The sequence below is a fragment of the Puntigrus tetrazona genome, chromosome 7, assembly GCF_018831695.1.
Source record: "Puntigrus tetrazona isolate hp1 chromosome 7, ASM1883169v1, whole genome shotgun sequence".
Classification (NCBI taxonomy): domain Eukaryota; kingdom Metazoa; phylum Chordata; class Actinopteri; order Cypriniformes; family Cyprinidae; genus Puntigrus; species Puntigrus tetrazona.
The window spans coordinates 206,591-228,196 of NC_056705.1; the positions used below are offsets into that span (position 1 = coordinate 206,591).

General features: G+C 37.7%; 3 protein-coding genes and 1 pseudogene across 4 annotated transcripts; 3 read left to right on the top strand and 1 right to left on the bottom strand.

The window, feature by feature from the left end:
- Positions 1-384: 384 nt before the first annotated feature.
- Positions 385-4,540, top strand: cldn7a (claudin 7a). Its single transcript, XM_043244837.1, has 4 exons — positions 385-892; positions 2,906-3,070; positions 3,295-3,379; positions 3,656-4,540. Exons 1-4 carry the CDS (start codon positions 670-672, stop codon positions 3,819-3,821), a joined length of 639 nt encoding a protein of 212 aa, XP_043100772.1. The 5' UTR covers positions 385-669; the 3' UTR covers positions 3,822-4,540.
- A 210-nt stretch (positions 4,541-4,750) lies between these two features.
- On the bottom strand, positions 4,751-7,095 carry si:dkey-112a7.4 (calcium/calmodulin-dependent protein kinase II inhibitor 2). 2 transcript variants are annotated; one of them, XM_043244840.1, is made up of 3 exons: positions 6,935-7,095; positions 6,347-6,543; positions 4,751-5,593 (listed from the first exon to the last, which is right to left on the bottom strand). In XM_043244840.1, the coding sequence occupies exons 2-3, from the start codon at positions 6,519-6,521 to the stop codon at positions 5,508-5,510; spliced, it is 261 nt and encodes an 86-aa protein (XP_043100775.1). In that variant the 5' UTR covers positions 6,522-6,543; positions 6,935-7,095; the 3' UTR covers positions 4,751-5,507. The 2 variants fall into 2 exon arrangements, with proteins under 2 accessions (XP_043100775.1, XP_043100773.1); XM_043244838.1 differs by having other exon boundaries at positions 6,347-6,658; positions 6,935-7,093.
- Positions 7,096-11,623: 4,528 nt separating this feature from the next.
- On the top strand, positions 11,624-16,323 carry LOC122348089 (annotated as a pseudogene).
- A 190-nt stretch (positions 16,324-16,513) lies between these two features.
- On the top strand, positions 16,514-20,099 carry LOC122348090 (cornifelin homolog B-like). Its single transcript, XM_043243354.1, has 4 exons — positions 16,514-16,648; positions 17,211-17,322; positions 19,332-19,486; positions 19,826-20,099. Exons 2-4 carry the CDS (start codon positions 17,229-17,231, stop codon positions 19,946-19,948), a joined length of 372 nt encoding a protein of 123 aa, XP_043099289.1. The 5' UTR covers positions 16,514-16,648; positions 17,211-17,228; the 3' UTR covers positions 19,949-20,099.
- The last annotated feature ends 1,507 nt before the right edge of the window (positions 20,100-21,606 follow it).

Genomic DNA, 21,606 nt, shown 5'->3' on the forward strand with positions numbered 1-21,606 from the left:
TTACACTCCCATAACTTTGGATTTATACACAAAATGTTTTTTGGTGGAAGCGGTTTTCCTAATTAAAGACTGTTATAGAGAACAAACTTAATCTAGTTTGCATATATATATATATATATATATATATATATATATATATATATATATATATATATATATATATATATATATTATTATATTATATATATTTATTATAATTAATTATTATATATATTAATTATAATTAATTATAATTTATATATATATATATATATATATATATATATATATATATATATATATATATATATATATATATATATATATATAAAATATTAAAAATTTACGTGAAGATGATGCGAGTGATTCTTTGTGGCGTGACGTCACAGCCCCGGGCATGGCACAACGGGCATCGCGCGCCAGCCCGCCGTTACCTTCTCATTCGCTCGAGACCGTTCTTCGGCGTCTGTATTTTACGCAACGCTTACACGACCGTAACTGACATCCGCGTCGAGACACAAACACCGCCAGCCTGCCGACAGACTGACAGACTGCCGTTTTTTTCCCTCGGAGAGTCGGTCGCTTTCTCGACTTCATCGTTCTTCGGAGAGTAACAGGTGCGGGGCCAGGAGCTTTTCTCAAGTTGGTTGCCGGCTGTTGCTCAGCTTGCCGTTAAGTGTCAAAAATAATATGGCAAACTCGGGCGTTCAGTTGCTTGGATTCGGTCTCTCTCTGGTTGGCATCATTGGGCTGATCGTGGGCACCATCCTGCCTCAGTGGAAGATGTCCGCGTACGTGGGGGACAGTATTATCACGGCAGTGGCCACTTACCAGGGGCTGTGGATGTCCTGCGCGTTTCAGAGCACCGGCCAGCTTCAGTGCAAGATCTACGACTCCATTCTACAACTAGACAGTGAGTCTCAAACATCTATCCATCTGTCTAGTTCACAAAATACTGCAATTATTAATTGTGCTTAAATATTCCGTATTTTAGTATACGATTATTCATATTTGCCTGTAATACGTGAAGTTCCACGTGTGAAGGAGCCGGAGGATGGATTCGAGCTAATCTAAAAATAATACATATAAAATATACCTGTATTGATCTAAAACGTGCGATGTCGTATCACACTTGGGTTCCAATATGTATATAAATGCATCTAACAGATGAAGTGTCTGCCCTGTAATATACTGTAAATATATACAGTAGGTGTTTATTGGAATTCTCTGGCATCCGAAGCCGTGGTTTCTAACTCTTCACACACACACTCAAATAAACACTGATGCAATTTCCAGTTTGATGAATGGAAGTTGGCCTCAGCTCTGGATCTGCTGTATGACTGTAATGTAACCAGGCAGGACAGGTAGCCATGGTGCCCGTGCTTCTCCGGGAAGAACGTAACCCATTGTTTCTATAGCTGCCTAAGTATTTTTATCAACACACCCAACTACCAGAAATGAATTGCGAGTTTGTTCATTGAATGGAGTGCTTGAGTTTAGGCGCTGTTACAGAAACATTCCCGATTCCTCAGTTCCCAAAGGACTGGGATTGGAAACCACAACCTCACGTTCCATCTCAGAGTTTGCAGAAACACTTTCTACAGATCAGCGTGGACGGTTTTAAAATTTGATTTTGTTCACCCTTTGACTTGATGTATTTACCGAGGTGCTCTGAGCAGACCCTCGTGGGTAATTTCTGAGAAAACAACAGGACACTTCCAGTTGAAACCAGCTGGAACTGCACCTGACAGCAGGTTGAAATAGGATGGAGGGAGGAGCAAAAGACGAGAGAAAACTGAAGGATGACCGCCTGAATTCCACCACTGGCTGTTTTCTGTGCCTGGCAAGAGATGCCTCATTGTGTTGTAAAGAATAAAGGAGAGGAATAATTCTTCCGCTTCGCTACAGCTTGCACCCCTGCCCCTTGCATGTTCCCTTTTTTTTTAACCTCCTGTTGTGTGTGCACATGTACAGGATTGCACTGGAACAGACTGGTTTTGGTTAGAAAGGCTTCTTGAACTCTGTTCATCTGTATTATAACTGATTTTATATAAACGTTTTTAACAGTGTATGGACAGTGCGTAATGTGAAAATCACTGCTGTCAAAATTCTTCTGTGAACACTTAAGCAACTGCAGACCGGGAAATTAATTTTGTTATAATTAAATTGTAATATTAATTAAAAAAATAATAATAATTTTAACTAAATATAAAACAAAAGTATTCTAATTATTAATATTATTTGTTTAATAGCTATTATTTATTTGCATGATGTTTTCAGAATCTAGTTTGCAATTTGTATACAATATACTTGTTATAATTTAATATAAATATTAAATAATAATATAACTTGTGTAACCATTTTCTTTATAATGGTTAAGATTTTAACATATAGAGTTAGAGTGGAAAATTCAATTTTGTAAAATATAATAATTCTATATGACTTGTGCAACATTAAATTATGTTCTCTATTATTTATAATATGGTTGTTAATATTTCAACATCTAGTTTTAGACTTCTAAAATTAGTTTTAATGTTAATTCCAATTATTATCTTTATTATTATTTATAACATGGTTGCTGAGATCACAATGTCTAGTTTTAGAGTAGAATCTCCATTTGTAAAATTTTTTATAGTGTTTTAATATTATAAATAATAATTTAATTGAAATATAATATTAAATTATCATTATTATCCTTATTATTATTTATAGCATGTTTGCTGTGATTACAATGTCTAGTTTTAGGATAGAAACTCACTTTTGGACAATTTAATTTATAGTTAATATTGAATTGTAACAATGTCAAACAGCTATTTGCAGGACTGACGGTTTTACTGGAGAAATTCACAGTAAGAGCCCAATCGGATGTAAGATGAATCCACATCTCTCTGATGTTTCTCTGACCTTCTCTATCTGTGTCCCGCAGGTGATCTTCAAGCTACCCGTGCTCTGATGATTGTGGGTATCATTGTGTCCATTTGCGGCCTTGGTGTGGCCTGCATGGGCATGAAGTGCACCACTTGTGGAGCCGATGACAAAGTTCGCAAGGCTCGCACAGCCATGACGGGAGGCATCATACTGCTAGTGGGAGGTGAGCGTATGTGCGAGCGAGATACTGAGACAGCCTGTTCCTGCAAGTTTACAGTAAACTGTGTTTGAACCGCTCTTACATAACAGTTTCTCGCTCAGTCTGTGAACATCAAAGAAAACCGGGGAGCTAATGCTAAACAAGCCAATGCTTTGAAGGTATTGGCTAAGAAAGATCCTCTTTCTTTTCTTTTTTTTTAAAACCGTTTCTGTATTTTGTTTTTGTAGCCCTCTGCGCGATTGTTGCCTGTTCGTGGTTTGCCCACAATGTGATTCGAGCTTTCTACAACCCCTTCACTCCAGTCAACACCAAGTGAGCTCGAGGAATTCTTCTTTGCACAATTTCTGAAGCAGAATGTCCCAACTCTGTTCCTGGAGATCTCCCAAAAAGACACATTTTTTTGTGTCTTCCTCATCTAACACACCCATTTCTGTTCTTGGAGCACTTCTGCTAGTGCAGATGAGTTAAATTGGGTGGGTTCGATTATGAAAAGTGTTGGGAAGCAACCAGGAACAGGGTTAAGAAACACTCTGGAATTTTGAGCAAATACTATATAGTAAAACTAAATGACTTTTTTTTGTTCTTTAGGTTTGAGTTCGGAGCAGCCATTTTCATAGCTTGGGGTGGGTCATTTCTCGATGTTCTCGGTGGAGCCATGTTGGCTGCTTCATGCCCTCGAAGTAAACAAGTGTCAAAATATCCTAAAAGTAACTCTGCACGGTCTGCAAGCGGCAGCAACAAAGAGTATGTGTGACCAGACCTCCCTCTACTGGACAGACGCTGAAGCAACTTCAGAAGGTGAAGGGTTTCTTCAACAAAATAATGAACCGAATAATCAAGGTTAAACAGCTGTCGCTGAGAAAGAAAAGAGTTTACGAACTGTATGTAATGTCCCGTTATAAAAAGGGCAATCGGTTGTCCAAAAGGTCAAATATAAAATGTATTTACAAACACTCTGGGAGCTTTTCAAATGAAGGACTGTAGAAATCTAGTGTCAGTACAAATACTCACAGGTTGCTTTGAGCCCCCGGTGTTTCACTGAAGTAAAGAGCTAGGTTGTTTTCTGTGTGAGATTTGGACAGTGGGTCATGTGTTGGTGTTTTAAAAGCGCCCACTAGGGAGCACTCTAACCAACAAGCAGGTGTTGCCCAAAATGGAGGGATTTTTTTGTTTGTTTGTTTGTTTGTTTTTGAGTATTCATCCTACAGAAATGCTAACATTTTTAATACTTGAGTCAAGTAATTTTACGTAATCGCAGATGTTCGAGGAAGACCCTGAACGTGATTTTTTTTTCATTTGCATAACACATTTCAGTATTAACTCACCACCTCACATTCATTTTTATTGTCCATCGGCCTATCTGAACATCTTTTACTTATAAAAGCTCATTGTTAAATGCAGTGTTAGTTATTGTTTATATACATTTTGTTTTAAATGCTGATTTTCAATAAATTGTATCTTCCTGCTTATTAATCTGGTGGCTTAAAAGTAGAGTTGGTTCATATTGAAATCTGAGATTCACAATATAACTTAAACCTGAAAAACAGATTTAAATTATATTTTTAAAAAAGAAACATCACTAACCACATTCTTCAATATTTTCAGCAATGTCCTGAAATGTGTATTTTTTTTGATTGCCAAAAACTTATATATACCCTGTATCCAAACATTAACAAATGCAAATACGTTACTCATGCATACTTTATTACTCCCACCCCACTGCACTCCCCAAAACAATTTACAAAAATCCATTAATTTCCATGCAAACATTTAGAAGTTAAAAACATTAAGAGCAATGTACTTCAACCAACATCTGAGATCACTTAGAAGATCTGATTGTTCGTCTCAGCCGGTATGCATTCAAGATTGTAATTCAAACCAAAATCAACAGGCACGTACAAACAGTGACTGATTTAAAGATCCTTACAATTAACAAGTAATCGATGTCATTCAGAGAAATGTCAAGGTAGACCCCGGTTACCAAGGTAACCAAAGGTCTTACCAAATGGCGCGTTACACGTTAACAGAGATTCACAGGAAAATGTTCTCTTTGGGAGATGAGTAATCCAACCTGCTGAGGTTAGCTTTCTTATTCTGCAGTAAAGTGCAAATTTAATAAATATAGCCCTGTTGCATTAGAGATCATCGAGATCTTCACTTCAAGACAAAAAAAAAAAAAAACTTCCAAAACCAAGAACAACGGACAGGATCGTTTAGTGCTACAGAAGCACGACATCAGTGAAGTGATGGGCAAGCATTACGTGGACAGGGAGCAAAGTCCACAGTTCCTCTTGTTTGACCTTGAAGTGGTGAAAGCCTTTAAAGCTGTACAGTGAAGAGTGACGACGACGACATGTGAGAGGGAGATTTTAGTTCAATTCTCTAGGCCTGCTTTGGTGTGTTGGCCTTTTTTAACAGCTTTGGCACAGTCAGTCATGCATCAGGCAACAGGTGATACTCTCTGAGAAACCGGAAAGCTTCTGTTATTGTTAATGATATCATCCAAGTCCTCATCATCAATGACCACTGTAAAAACAAGAGATGAAATGAGTGGACACAAGTGAACACCACGAGTAATCTCGTTACCTGTCTAAATGTTGGTGCTGGCATTGGTTTTACTTCATTTTAATTGTTATATATCGTTTTGCAATTGTACAATACTATGATGTTTCGTACTTGCAACTTTGATTTTTTTTTACATGTAAATGGGAAAATTGTAACAAATATATCGGAAATACAGATGTTGCATCTATTGTGCATTTATTCCAGTGTTTCCCAATTTAATCACGAGGTTGTGAAGTGCACGGGAGTAATATAAGTGCATCATTAGCCACGACCAATACTTCCCTTCAAAGTTGTTTTTAATAATAGTGTGTTCAGAGACGAACTACTTGGACCTGGTTGGCATTTTAAAATAGTTTCATAAGTTGTTTGCGTATTCAGGTAGGTGCTACGGCTTCGGAGTATTTACTAGGGGACATTAATAATAATCTAATTCAAGTTTAGTGAAAGCAGCGGAAAGATTTTTAGAATATGTTACATTCGAAAATGATTTTTATTTTCCTGGAGCTTCCCCAGCGCTGCATGTTTTGGATTCTCCCTTTATTGGACGCGCCCAGTTGATGAGTTGATTCAAAGGATTAAATGAGAGAAATGTGTCAAATGTGCAGTTGCGGGAAGGCTTTTAAAAACAAACTGTAATTTAGAATTTTGGTCTCGAGTCGACTATTTCGAAAGGAAAAAAATAACATAATAATAACAGGGCTTAACATCACCCACCTCTCGTAGACCGGCCGATCTGTCCGAGTTTGGGGGCTCGCTGCATTCTTCGCGGGGCAGACAGGAGGTCTGGTCTGTTTCTCCCCGCCTGTCCGTGGTCGTACGGGATTACTGGACTTGGTTGTAAAGCACCTGCCGGTGGTATGAGGTCGGGCATTTCTGCCATGCCGTACATGTCCTCCTGCCGCTGTACTTCGCTAGGTGTATTCATAAAAAACAACCGTAAGTCGCTGGTTGGCAACGCACTTCCGCGACGCCGACAAAATGTTTGCCAATCCACCTAAACTGATCCGAAAGCAGTGTTTACAACACCTGGGGAGGGTAAAACACGGGCAAATTAAGCCGTCAACCTTTCACGCTCTAAATAATGAAACCCAGTCATCAATATTTGTAATAAATCGCACAATAAACAATCGGATTAAACATATACACCTTGTATACACATAAGTAGCTACAACTGATCGCGTGCACCGGATGAGCTCGAGCGTGTTCACGCCTGTCAACAACAAAGCTCGCGCTTACATTACGTTACGTTGTAGTCGAAATATCTCGCACATACAAGCGTAAAACAACGAAACGTATCCCTACCGTGTATTCGTCCGGAACGTGGACACGGTTCGCTCGTATTTGTCTTCTCCGTCGAGCTGTACGCGGTGTTCAGCGCGAGTCGGAAGTTGCCCACTATCTACGGTGGTGAGAGTCTGTCGTAACTCTCACTTGGGGATTTCCTTGGTCGTTTCTGTATGCGTCACTGCGAGGGAGGGCCCGATCTCTGCAATACTCAGGTTGTGAGCCCGTGGGTAGGCGGTTATTGACGGCTCGCCCACCGCGTGTGGGCTCTCCGACTGTAACTTACATGTGCGAGAGCCCACGCTGGACGTTACTGCGTGTTTCGCTCGTACTTTATCACTGACTCGGTTTGTTTGAAAAGAATTGAAATTGCTTTATCAGCACGATATCTACATGGCGTACGGCTTGCCGAAGCTGTACAGGAAGTGGGGTGGGGGGTGTGATGCGAAATTGTAAATTATGCCTAGGTAATAAAAAAAAAATATATATTCTATCACTATTTTATCAAGCGTGTAAAAATGTGCCTATAGCTTATTTGTGGAAGCTGTACTTTTTTTTTTCTCATGTTTACTTTTAATAGTTATAATAAAGTTAATAATTAAAACGGTGTAACAGTAGACCATATTGTATATCCCAATTGTTTCTAAATCATAAATTTGTTCATAAATTTACAATCTAAACATTTAGTTTGGTGTAAAAAAAAAAATGGATGTGTCCAAAATTACACACTGTTTCGAGCAATTACTTTAAGACTGCAAAGCGTGTTCCATGACCCTGTCCCAAATTGCAAAATATATCGCTTCATATCAGAAAAAAATAATGGCTGCCATATTGAAGGGGCGTTCCAAACCGGTGCGATCAAATCGTGATCATTTGCACTGATTCTTACCATGTTGACGTCCCCTCCATGTGAGTTGTTTGGTTCCCTACACCCTTCAACCCTTCAAAGCTCTCACTCCAGAGGGTAAACCCTTTGAAGGGATTAGGGCATAGGGATCCAGCTGATCAAGTCATTAAGGTTTATTTGAAAACTATATGGTATGTGTGTTGGAGCATGGTTGGACCTAAACTGTGGCCCTTCAGGAACTGAGTTTGACACCCCTGCCTTAGGGTCATTTTAGCTTTTAGAAGGGTGCTTCTCTGCACCCCTTTGCAGTCACTATGGCATTAATGTCATGAAAGTGAGGACTCAGAAGAAGACTGCAAGGGTTTATAGTTGCAATTTGGGCCAGAGCATCATGTTGTCATTGACATGTGACCTACATCTGTTCTGACAGACTTGACTTGAGCTGAATCATTTAACTGATTCGTTCAAGAACAGGTTCCTTTTTGACCGAGTGAATAATTCACTGAATTGTTCAAAAATGAAACACCACTGTGCTGCTATTAGAATATTAAAAGAAAATTAAGTGCAACATTGCATCTAAAATATCTAAGTCTAAGTCACTAAATATGAATTCTTTTTTTTATATTAAAATATTGAGTAAGAAATATCGCACAGCCCTGTTGCCTTATTGTTTATTCATCTTCACAGAAAAAGTCCAAGCCATCTAGTTCTAACGTGACAGTCTCTCACACTCTAACAAAGTTGTTTGTGTGACGCTTTAAAAGGATGTATTGGATCAACCATGAAACCTACTTGTACCATGATATTTACACAAAGATTCAAAATACCACGGCAGTGTTTTGTTGATATTCCTTTCATTAATTTTTTTATTTACTTTTGGATTTGTCTCTATAGTTTATATTTTCACAGCCCCTGGTAGTAGTTAGATTTTTGGGAAAAAAGCATGCTAATAAGCGGGGCATTCAGGTGTTTAACAACATTCTTCTCGACTTGCAAACCATAGCAGGTTTGGTTTCAGTTCATTGTATGTTTACTTCATCCAGCACCCTCTTTGTTCTCTGTCTTGTGATGGATCAACTTACTTTTTTACGAAATACCTAATAACTCACACAATATGTGGTTTGTTTAGTCAGAAACATGTCAGCTGATCCCTCAACAAAGTTTGTCTTATTTGTAATTCTATTTTACATTTGTATTTAGATGTGTATTTATCTATTTTGTACTTTCCATCTTGATGAGTTTGTATGGTTTTATCAGATGGAGTTACAAATGCTGGCGCAAGCGAAACAAAAATCCGCGCTCTTGGCTGCTCGCATACAAGGGAGAAATGCTAAAATAATGCAATAGTCCGATAGCGGGTTGACCGTACATCCTCTTGTTTCCTGGACATGTCCAGGCCAGGATGAGGTTGAGTAATAGCATACAGACTGTACATGACTGATCACGGCATGCAAGAAAGTGGGAGCTACAGAAAACTGTCGAAGCAATGCAAATGCGCATACGTATAATATATGAAGGCCGCATGACAATAGGAGAACAGAGCCAAGACATTTTATGTAAAGACAGTACATGTCTAGTCACACTAATAATGTATATGTATAGGTTAGTTTAATGTTTAATTAGAAGTTTTATGGCAGATAAGAAATATTTCAAACCGTGGTTGTTAATGTATGCCGTAGCGGATAAATAAACTGTGCTGTATTCTTTTGTGACGCTTCCATCTAATGATTCATAACGGATGCTCTGAATCTAATACATTGCTGTTATTCAGTCCCACACACTGTGATCTGACAAGATCGGCGTTTATCAGATTTAACATGTTTTCTCACGAGTGCTGTTGTTTAGAATGGGGTAAACAAGCAATATCTCTTTTCTCATTCAGGTAAATTTGCGGTATGCACCGCGAACATGTTGAGACTCATTTATTGCCGTTAAACTTAAAACCTCGCGAACAGTTCAGGGTATAAAAGGCGGTGAAGTGAGAAAGCAGCAGGGGAGATAATCATTACACAAGGGATAGGAAGGCAGAAATCCAAACTTTTCAATAAGCCGCAGCAGCACCAGCATCACGATGTCCAAACCAATTTGTCTCCTGCTTGCCCTGCTGATTCTAAACACAATTCTGTGCAACAACTCAGGTAACGTCTGCGCACATCATTTACTCTGTGGTTTACGCACGAATATGGGTTTTTTTTTTCCAGCATTGTTACTAATGTCACCTACATCTCCTTACAGTCTGTTCACAGAGGAAATCCTTGAAACACTTTGCCGCTTGTGGCTGCAGATGTAAGGAATAAATATTTTTGCCAAAACATTGTGTGGCATTAATACGGATCACAAAATGATTTAATTGTATTTATATAATGAATCTCTCTCTTTAGTGCATCCTAGGAAGGGGCTGCAGTGTAAACAGGATCCCAAAAGAGAGTACAGCAAAATTGTCCGGTGCATTTGCAGTCACCCAGGTATATGTAAGTTCAAAGATATTACATGTTACGGAAACAATGTTGTCATCAATCATTATAATAAATCTGTTTTCCCTTTTTTCTGCACAGATTTTACACAGAAGACTAAAGTCTCAGATGATTTTTTTTTACGTATGTGCAGACCAGGACCAAATTCTCCTTCTATCCCTTTGTGATCTGATGGAATCATGCTGCTTTATGGAGCCTCAGTATGCTATCACTTATCTACCAGGGCCAATGTTTAACGTTTCTATGATGAATTTATTTGAAGGCAGTCGTGAAAATGTTACAATTGAGGTAATTTTGTTTGTATCTTAAAGCAACATGTTAAGAGTATATAAAGCATAAACTGTAGAGATGTGTTTTTCTGTCATCATGTTTTCTCTTGTGTGTTGTTGTTTAGACATGTCCTGTCTCACTGAGGTAAAATAACGTTATACACTGTGAACATGTGAGACTCATTTACGCCAAATGAAAAAGTATAAAAAAGAATAAAAAGAGATGAAGCAGGATTTATACAGAGCTTCAATATGATCTATCGCATATCTATTCCTGACATACATGATGAATTTACTGTAATATAATTACAAAAATGCTCTGACTTCGACAATGTTACAACACAATAAAAGTATGTCAAACATAAATTGTAATGTCGTCATATTTGTGTTTTTATTTGGTATCTTCACTGGTCATCTTTGTTTATAGCAGCCTTTATGCCACTGTAAGTTTCTTTGGCCAGATTTAGACTATTTGAAGAACTACGCATGTTGCAACAAGCCACTTGCCCTTCTCTGGTTTGACTGCTATGTTTGGACCCAAAACCTTTTTTTTTTACTCCTGTATCTGTAAAGCAGATCTCTCGAGGTCTGAGATCTTTCTCCCATGTGAGGCTTAAATCTGTTGCTCAGCATTTTAACCCCTTAGCATAGCAAAATCTCATAATATGGTATCAGTTTTCCTAGAATTTCCTTTCAATTAAATGATTTTTATGTTCATTCGGTGGTTCATTCTTTTGCTTGTTTATAATTTACATTAATATTACAGTTTTTTTGCTCAAAAGTGTGCTTAACAATGAAATGCCTGCAGAACTACCATTATTTATTAACATTTTTAACTTAGATTAGAATGGAAATGATTAAATTACTCATTTGACTTAATGTAACTGCATTCAAATTACATATAGTTGTCTATTTATTTGTATTTTGTGCTCCTAAAACACAGTGATGACCTTGAGCCATTCAATGAATTATATTCATGCGCATGTGCAATTTTGTTTATTAGTCATCAACTTCTAGTCAAACTTTTGAGAACAAAAGAATTGCAAGAATACTAAGATATAGCTTGTTTACAGTCAACAGTTTAGGTTATCAGTACTGCCTGGTTACAAAAGGTGCTGGAAGAAAATAAAATCCTCCTAATAGATTAGGTCCTCAGTGAACAGTTATCTGACAATTTATTCTATGACTTCAACAGGTAAGAATTAATTTTGTTCATATTCTTTTCAGCAACACAACCGATAAAGACATTTTGTGTGTCGATTTTGTTAGTGCATAAACCTTTATAGGATGTAAGCATGCAGCTTTTGTGGAATTATGAAACTGTTGAGATCATTAAACTGACAATATGCTGCTCAATAATGTTAACTTATGATCTGTAAATGCATTAAAGAAAAGGAATCCACAAGTACAAATTTAATGTTCGCATTGTAAAAAAAAATAGTTGTTTCAACTTACCTCACTGCCTAAAATATTTTTGGTTAATCAGTTTTAAGTTACTTAATGTTAATGGTACTTAATGTAATTTAAGTGACAACTGGAATATTTAAAAAAAAAAAAAAAAAAAAAAAAGGGGCAAAAATTATTTATTTCAAGTCAAAACAAAAATCTTCAAGTGTGAAGATTTTACATTGTTTAAGTCTGTCTAACAACAGAATACAACAAATGTTTATATTACTACAAATAAACATTAAAATGGCACAGGTATTGATGTCGTTACGGAGAGAGTCAGCATCCCCCTGCAGCTGAGAGTGGTACAGTCCCAACCCTGCAAAGAGGATGGCAAGTGGAGCACTGGACTTTGTGAATGCCGGGGGGATATAGATGACTGTGAGTGTATCTTCACTTCACTAACGGCACGTTAGTCGCAATGCAAAATATATCATCGAAAACATACGCGTGCATAATTCGTCAGTGTTTGAAGTGACATCCGTGTGTGTTTTCAGGTTGCTGTGCTTTTTGGTGCTTGCCTTTGTTTGTTTTTAAGACGAACAGGGCGGCAGGGGATGCCTGTGTCTGCCCCTGCTGGACTGTGTCGGATGTGGAACGCCAGCTTCACTGGCCATGCGTGCAGCTATAAGAGAACGTTACGGCATTGAGGTGAAATCAAATCACTCGTGTAATGACGCTGGTCTGCAACTACGTCTTCAAATACCGTAACAAGAAACAAAAATGCAATCGTTAAGACATTTAGCCATTTGATTAGCCATGTTAGCATTATATGTATATGATATTGTACCAGATATCTTTTTGGAAGTGATTTGCAACCATTATGCAAGCTTGAATACTCTTACACAAAAAGGAACCCACACAGGCACACACACACACACAAACATCCACGCACATGACCCCATGCCCACACATACACTTACATTCCACCCATATGACCCTCTTCCAAAACCGAGCGAATTGGCTGCGATAAGCATCTTTTCTCAACACCAAACTAACTGAAAGTTCTTCTGAAAGCAAACACCCACAACACAAAGCAGTGCACCGTGACTGCATGTTGTATATAACAGAGTACACCAGACATGAAAAATACATTTTGTTGCAGAAAGAAAGAGCTCGGCTATATCAGAGCGCAGCCGCGAGCTGATATTTTATGACAAACTGAACGTATTGAAATTCATCTTAAATCGTTTTTGTCATTAAATTGGATTTAGTATTGAAATAATCTCATCATAGAAATTGCAGACAGGCCTAGAGAATTTCAGGTCTAGTAAATGAATAATTTGAACAAAAAGTTTTAAGAAATGTTGACATTTTTAATCCACATGACCCCACTCTATCAATTAATATCTTGTTATGGAGGAAAGCAGTGTGTTTATAATACTTAATCCATAATAACACTTCATCCAGTGAAAATGCCTATTCCCTGTTGCACTCTTGCCATTAAACATATTTGTGTAGAATGGATCTGAACCATTTCATAAGGTTCTGAATAGTTGTATATTTCACTCTTAAAAATAAAGGTGCTTCGCGATGCCATACCTTTTTTTGTCTAAATGGTTCCATAAAGAATCTTGAACATCTGAAGAACCTTTCTGATTCATAAAAGGTTCGTTATGGTGAAAGAAGGTTTTTCAGATTATAAAGAGGTAAGAAAGAGATGGTTCTTTAAAGAACCTTTGACTGTATAATTGTGGAATTAAACATGTTTTTTCAATCTACATAATTTTGTTTAACATTTAAAACATCTTAATCATGGATTTGTTTAATATCATGCAGCTTTGGACTTCACAAGACGTATTTAGGATTATTCTGATGTTTATATCAACCGTTTCGCCTTTCATTCTGCTGGCGCTCATTCAGTGCAGTATGTAATGATGCTAATTTTCTCCCAAATTTTCCATTGAAGAAACATTAACACTATATTTTGCAAGGACTGAGGATGAGTAAATGTTCAGCATCTACTCTAAGTACCTCTAACTAAGACCTCAAATCTATTGTGCTTTAAAAGTACAAATTAAATGTATAGTTTACCAAAAAATAATAATTATGTCACAATGTTGATTGAAACTTGTGTAAGGTTGTAAAAATAGATTTTGAGAAATGATTTATTTTATTTTTTATTTTCCTTTTCTTTGTTTGGGTGGATTACCCCTGTAGGATGAGACAAACATGAGAAAAAATGAAGGGCTTTTGATATGTGTACTTCATTCTACCACTAGATGGAGATGAATTACATTTTTGGGATTTGAGGTAATGTTTCACAAAAATATCCAAAACAAAATTTGAGAGTGGGGTCATTCGTTCAGTCTGCAAGTGATTTATATTAAAACAGTATTTGCTTTCAAGATGTTAATATGACTCTTCACATTATTTCAACTCCCTCTCTCTCTCCCTCTCTCTCTCTCTCCCTCTCTCCCTCTCTCTCTCTCTCTCTCTCTCCTCTCTCTCTCTCTCTCTCTCTCTCTCTCTCTCTCTCTCTCCCTCTCTCTCTCTCTCTCCTCTCTCTCTCTCTCTCTCTCTCTCTCTCTCTCTCTCTCTCTCTCTCTCTCTCTCTCTCTCTCTCTCTCTCTCTCTCTCTCTCTCTCTCTCTCTCTCTCTCTCTCTCTCTCTCTCTCTCTCTCTCCTCTCTCTCTCCTCTCTCTCTCTCTCTCTCTCTCTCTCTCTCTCTCTCTCTCTCTCTCTCTCTCTCTCTCTCTCTCTCTCTCTCTCTCTCTCTCTCTCTCTCTCTCTCTCTCTCTCTCTCTCTCTCTCTCTCTCTCTCTCTCTCTCTCTCTCTCTCTCTCTCTCTCTCTCTCTCTCTCTCTCTCTCTCTCTCTCTCTCTCTCTCTCTCTCTCTCTCTCTCTCTCTCTCTCTCTCTCTCTCTCTCTCTCTCTCTCTCTCTCTCTCTCTCTCTCTCTCTCTCTCTCTCTCTCTCTCTCTCTCTCTCTCTCTCTCTCTCTCTCTCTCTCTCTCTCTCTCTCTCTCTCTCTCTCTCTCTCTCTCTCTCTCCTGTCTTATTCCCAGGGTGATGTGTGCACCGACTGTTTTTATGGCTGTTGTTGCTATCCGCTGTCCTGGTGTCAGATCTCCCGTGAGATTAAGAGACGGGCAGCTGTGTGGGCCAATGCCAGCTCTTTATCATCCTCGAAAACCTATTACACACCACTGCTGGATCTACACGATGTGCATCTCATCTAGAGATCACAACAGATTGATCTTAGTTTAGAGCATGAAAATAGCTATAAAACCAGTTCACAGATGTGTGTTTCAAACGTAAATACTTTTATTTCAGGAAAAAGCTGGATGGGATTGGCATGGGTGGAAAAACCGTAGACAACTAGCTATTGAATGAGAAGCTTAGCTGGTAGTATTATAACAAGTCTGACGAGTTTAGATTAAAAGCAATTACGGTATACTTGAATGAAACCGTACATTTCGCTGTTATTTTATATAATCCTCATAAAAAATAAATTACTAAATGAAAAATCTAAATTAAAACAAATATTAAGAATTATTGTATAAAATAACAAAAAGTTATACATTTTTTAAATGCAATTATTTTACATTGTATCAAAACTATATCCTGTAAAAAATATATTAATACAGATGGACAAATTAAATGAATTCTAGTGTTTTTAGAGTAGTTGTTTTCAGTATCAGCAGGGTCAATCATTACTAATTTTAATCACTAACATCATCTTTATTGTTTCTATTTTTTGTGTAGTTCACCATATCGGTTAATATGGTTAATATTTTTTTATTATTTTAGACTTAAAAGTTCCACTTTCTTTTAAATGAACAAACAACACGGGGACAGGAAAGACTGAACACGCATTAAAGGTAAAACAACACATGACCTTCTTAACTAGTAGCTGTTGATGCACATTTGACATTTGTCCAGCTTGGAAAAATCTGCCAGTTTCAGAGACCACAAACACTGGAAGATAGTCTTATCTGGATCATCCAGCGGTGTTCAGCAGTTTAAAGACAGATTGTTGGTCATGAATTTGACATCTTTTAGTGTCCACGTTCATCTGGCAATATTGTCCTTAAAAAGATTTGCTGTTACCATGACTAAAATTCCATTAATAGGAATCTATAGCATGTGAGCAAACCACCTTTGTTCAAATTTCAGCTGTGTTTGACATGTTTTGACAACTGATGTGAACAATAATCATACCGCACCAAAATATATATTCACTACTACCTTGACTTTGAAATGTTTGTTTTCCCTTCAATTCCGCTGCTGTTTTGCAGCTCTTAAGCTATATGTGTAAAGAAAGTCTTAATAACTGGTCTGTCCAGTTCCATGAATAATGAATAAAAAAAATCTCTCTCCTTCCCTTATCTCTTCGCACGAGAAATGTTGTTTTAGCATTTTTTTTTGCCTTTTATATTCATTTATGCCTCCAGGAAACTAGAGGTAGTTTGTCATGCATATGGTTACAGACAAAAAAGAAAGAGTCTTCGTTCAAGCGAAACTGTGCTTCTGTTAAAACTACATGATGATGGATATTCGGGTGGAGGGCGACCGTGGGCGGTATCAGCAGTGACACAACACCAACCTAACCAGTCACTTTGAGGAAGTACTTTAATTAAAATGCACACCTACATGTGTCTATTTATGGGACTGTCTTAACAACTTATCTCCATCCTTTCTCTGTCTGAGTGTGAATGAACAAATCTGCCAGTCCTCTCTAGTCTCACACACAGGTAAGGCAAGTTTTCGTGATTATTCAGTTTGCATTAGTGTAACGTGTTCCTTAAATTTGTGCATACTTTAAGATTTTTATTTTATTTTTTTAAATATAGTGGATTTCTTTATTGGAGTATATATATATATATTTAAAATGTTTGTCTTGATTTCTAAATTACACCAACTGTTTTTCAGTGCAGTTACATTTTAAAAGTAATGTAGTAGTAAATGTGCTCCGCAATAAAGATGGCCTGAGATCCAGGTCTTCTTGACTTCAGCTTGCGTTTGTTGATCATGTTTTTTTTTTAAATAAGCATTTAGTGTGTTATAATGAACATTATAGCGACTATGCACCGATTTAAGCGTCTAGTTAGGTTTTTGTCGACATTTAAGGAATAACTATAGTCAGATTTTATGCCGATGGTAATGAAAAATAGGCACTGTGCTGCGGGATAAATAGATTTTTGTTGTTGGTCCCTAACTACTGTTTTATGTTCTGTGTTTACATAAATTAAAAATGATTTTCAGAGTCTATTTTTTTAATCTTCCTGTAACTGTGTGTGCTCGTGTCTGTTGAAGGATTTCATAATAAACAGGATGACTTCTCATCAGCCCAAACCCTTTGTCATGGCACACACATCCAACCAGTGGAGCTCTGGAATCTGTGACTGCTGTCAAGACGTAGCAGAATGTGAGACTCTCTCTTTCTTTCTTTCTTTTTTGTTTATTTTGGTGTGTCTTTCGGGGGTGTATTTCCTCAAAGAATGTCACTTTGCAACTATAGAACAATATTGTTAAATAGCTGTGAATGATTGTACATCACTAAAATGTGTGTATAAAGGCTACTTCAGAGGAGTGCCAGAACCAGGAGTGCTATGAAAGTCATTTTACTATGGGCTTTTTGAGAATTATGGTGCACTATATGTGCCAAATATTGTTCTGTCCTAACCATACATCAATGGAAAGCTTATGTTTTTAGCTTTCAGATGATGTACGAACCACAATTTTGAAAAATTGTGACTGGTTTTGGTCCAGGGTCACATATGATCCTTTTTACTAAACAACAACTCACACAGTGACACTAAATATTGCTTCGAATATAAACCTTACATAACCACGGTGCTTCTGTGCTATATATACACAGATATTGTCTGTGTAAAAGTAGTAATTCAATCAAAATACAGCCATTTGACATATAGTGCCGTAGTATGGTACGGATAAACAGAGCTAAAGAAAGATTCAGGGAAAATATTTCTCTCCCCTCATTTACATCTAAAAACAGGAGAGTACAGAGATCACCAAACCACTTTTCTTAATCAGTATGCAACGGTTCATGTTGTTCAAAAGGTCTCTGTGTGTCTGGTAAAAAGTCTCATTCTCTTAACAGCAGGAAAGACTAGAAAATGGTAATACTGATACTAAGAGTTTAGAGATACATTGATTGCTGTAGAGGGTGTGTCTTTTTCCAGTGTTTCATGCAAATTACCTTCTGTCCCAAAATGTCTTATCTCAACTTGATCACAGGGTTGGGTATAGAAACCCGCTTCCATTGTAAAACCGGCTCCAAACGTCCAAGAACCGGATATTGGATAAGACACGCCCATTTCGATTCTACTTAGCGGTTCCTGCGTTCCTCATTCCTCATTTTAATGTGATATAAAACGATTTAAATGCACGAATGGAAAGAAAGTTCTTTCCATTCGTGCAAAAAATCCCGGCTTCCCAATGCGCATGCTATCCACCCTAAATTCTATGTGATGTTAGTCATTTTCAATAGTGCTATTTAGGCCCCGTTTTACACTAGTGCGTTTTCGAGTGAAAACGATCCTCGTTTACACTGGCGATTCGCAGCGTTTCAGGAGCGACCCCCGTTTACGATACCCTTAATGCACGTACAACCATAAACATGCATATGGTCTCCTACCATTTAAATAGCGGACATGGTGTTATTGTTTACACGGTCTTCAAGAATATAGAGAGAATGTGGGCACCCACGCAATCGTTTTCCAAAGTCTCTATTTTACTCCGTTTACACTGAAACGCAAACCCTGCGTTTTGAAATGTTAGTGTAACCTATAGGCGTAAACGTAGCAAAAGTTACGCGTTTTAAAATGAAAATGCACTAGTGAAAACGGGGCCTTGGGGGCAGTTAGGGTGTAAAGTATGCACACTAGGACGTGTTTATCTCTCATACTTATCGACCGCTGTGCAACTACGTTAGTATATCATCATTAACACAGATGCGAAAGTAAAAGCACGTGTTGTTGTTGTTGTTTTTTTTTTTGTTAGATCTGTGTGAGTTCAGATTTGAAGAGAATCTGAACGCACGCCTAATAATCGAGCTGCCTGTAATTTATTCAAAGAACAAAAGAAAATCATTCACTGATCTTGACTGAATATATTTAATAACTTGAATTAATCTGTATTTAATTTATAAAAAATAAACTTATGCAGTGTATTTACTTGTGTTATACTATATGTGCCTCACAGGACAATATGGTGCTAAATATATAAACATATACAAATTTAGCATACATAAAAAAAAAAGAATTGACATGTCACATGTTTAATGTATATACATGACTTTTAATGTAAATATATGACTTTTAATGCATTTAAACAAAGGTGAGATGTCAGTGTGTCTTATAACTCTTTAACACGTTGATTCATTCTCATCACTAACAGTAGTTTCATTTGTAGGTTGTTTCTCGTTTTGGTGCTTTCCCTGTTTTGCCTGTTCGGTGGCTCGTAAGCATGGCGAGTGTCTGTGTCTGCCTGTGCTCGACTCATTTGGATGCATTCCTCCAATAACAATGGCCATGAGGGTATCAGTGCGCAGTCGCTATGGAATCCAGGTTTGGACGAATACCATATGTGTTTCAAACCCCGTTCTAGTCAAGTCAAGTCACCTTTATAGGGCACTTTTAACAATACAGATTGTGTCAAAGCGCTTAATAGTGTCAAATAGGAAAATAAGAGTGTCAGTAATATAAAATGACACGATCAAACGCTTGCTTTACTTTAACTTTTCGGTTAAAGGCATTTCATTACTGTATTCGAAGGCTTCGTTGTCCAGCTCAGTTCAGTTTAAGTAGTATCTGTGCGATCAAATCGACAGGAAATTAAGTTCTATCCAAGTTCTATCTCATATATAAATGTGGAGAACTAATGGCTTGTGTCTATCTCTCTACTAGGGTACTATCTGTAATGACTGCGTTTATTCCACCTTCTGTGGCGTCTGCGCCTGGTGTCAGATGTCCCGAGAAATGAATGTCCGTGAACACAACATCACTCTTGTCCACAGTCGACCAAAATAAAGGCAACTGGGCAGTCAACAACTTCCTTGCTGATCCTCAATATTCTGCGCATGCAAAAAAGGCTGTCACCTGAAAGGATCCTCGTTGTTCTCAGTGACATTAGAAATGCGAGATTGTATTTGTTTCATTTAATAAAACAGTTTGATATAGATTCATGCGTCTTTCTGCTTTGTACTACTATGTAACGTGTTAAAATACAAAGGCCTTTGTACAGATTTCCTGCAACTCTGTTTGACAGGGGTCCCTTTTCACTGTCGCACAGCTAAGTATTGCTAAGCGTGGAAATTCAGAAACTGAAGCCGTAGAACGTGATGACACAGAAGAACGTCTCCACAATATCCAAACTGACTGCCACAAATATACACCGTCCCCCGCTATCAGCTTCTACGTCTCACACAAACAAGCATGACATTCAGGCTCTTTTAGCACCTATTGTCCAATAGACAAAAGGTATATATACATAATGTGTATATATATATACATATACAATATATACATAATGACAAACCTAGGACATTTTTTGAGATAAACTTAGCTATGGTTCATTTAGAAGACCCTCCCTATGCAGTGTCAGAGGTGTAAAGTAAATGAGTGAACTTGAGTAAATGTAACTCATTACTGTACTTAAGTATATTTACAGGTAGTTTTAGATAAACTTTTACCCTCTACTTTAGTTCATTTCTGAACGAGTATCCGTACTCTTTACTCCACTACATTTAAAATGGTTGTTGGCTGTTCTGCAGCAGTGTATTTGTGCTACAAAAGATGTGAAAGTACTGTATATTGTGCATTTTACTCTCACCCAGACCTGTAGCTGTGAATCACAGGTGTTTTATATATGAGACGAGGACTGCAGCTGGCAATGAGGCCCAAACCAGCACATCCAGTGCAAGAAGGCTTTGATTTAAGACTTTGACTTTACATTGTTTTATTTATCCGTTAAAGTGAAGATACCTTTTTGAATGATATTGGGGGTTTTTTGTTCATTTTGTTTTTGCGATTTTGAGATGTTCAGTGTTATTTTGTTTTTAGAAAGTAAGCGTGGCAGCTTTTTTTAGGAGCGTGGTGGTGGCAGAATTGCGACATATAAAGTCAGAATTGCTGATAACATTCAGTCATGCACAAAAAAAAATATGGTCGGTGAAGTTACCCTTTAATTTAATTTAACATGGTAAGCTAAAGTATTTAAGTGGAGGATGTTAGTGTCCACTTCAATTATTTCTTAAACATATGTAGTGCTTTTTAAGGCACTCAAAGGGCGAGCATCCCCCTACTGGACTCACTCTCTAGCAACAATCTAGTTTTCGAGAAGGTCTTCCATCCAGGTGGCCATGTTCATCCCTGCTTAGCTTCAGTGAGTAACCAGTCTCAGGCTGCAGGAAGATATGGTTATCAGAGGCGCTGGGTAAGTTACTTTCAAAAAAAATATTATAATTAATAATCACTCTCCCTTACCTGGACCCTCCCCCCTGGAACACTACCCGACCTGCACTCCCCCTGCAGCACGATGAGGACACCAGTTCCCCTCTTTATTTTAGACACTTTTTCACCTGGACACTTTATTTTGTTGATAAAAGGCCTCTCTGAGCCATGACTCCAAACCCACTGTGTCTGTCGTCAGCTCCTCCCGCCACACTATATAAATATCTCTGTGGTAA

Excerpts from the sequence above, each read along its gene's own strand:
- cldn7a (XM_043244837.1), top strand. The coding sequence starts at position 670 with ATGGCAAACTCGGGCGTTCAGTTGCTTGGATTCGGTCTCTCTCTGGTT. Across the intron at positions 893-2,905 it reads CTCCATTCTACAACTAGACA|GTGATCTTCAAGCTACCCGT; the intron begins GTGAGTCTCAAA and ends TGTGTCCCGCAG. Across the intron at positions 3,071-3,294 it reads CATCATACTGCTAGTGGGAG|CCCTCTGCGCGATTGTTGCC; the intron begins GTGAGCGTATGT and ends TTGTTTTTGTAG.
- si:dkey-112a7.4 (XM_043244838.1), bottom strand. The coding sequence starts at position 6,557 with ATGAATACACCTAGCGAAGTACAGCGGCAGGAGGACATGTACGGCATG. Across the intron at positions 5,594-6,346 it reads GATCGGCCGGTCTACGAGAG|TGGTCATTGATGATGAGGAC; the intron begins GTGGGTGATGTT and ends TTGTTTTTACAG.
- LOC122348090 (XM_043243354.1), top strand. The coding sequence starts at position 17,229 with ATGACTTCTCATCAGCCCAAACCCTTTGTCATGGCACACACATCCAAC. Across the intron at positions 17,323-19,331 it reads CTGTCAAGACGTAGCAGAAT|GTTGTTTCTCGTTTTGGTGC; the intron begins GTGAGACTCTCT and ends TTTCATTTGTAG. Across the intron at positions 19,487-19,825 it reads GCAGTCGCTATGGAATCCAG|GGTACTATCTGTAATGACTG; the intron begins GTTTGGACGAAT and ends TCTCTCTACTAG.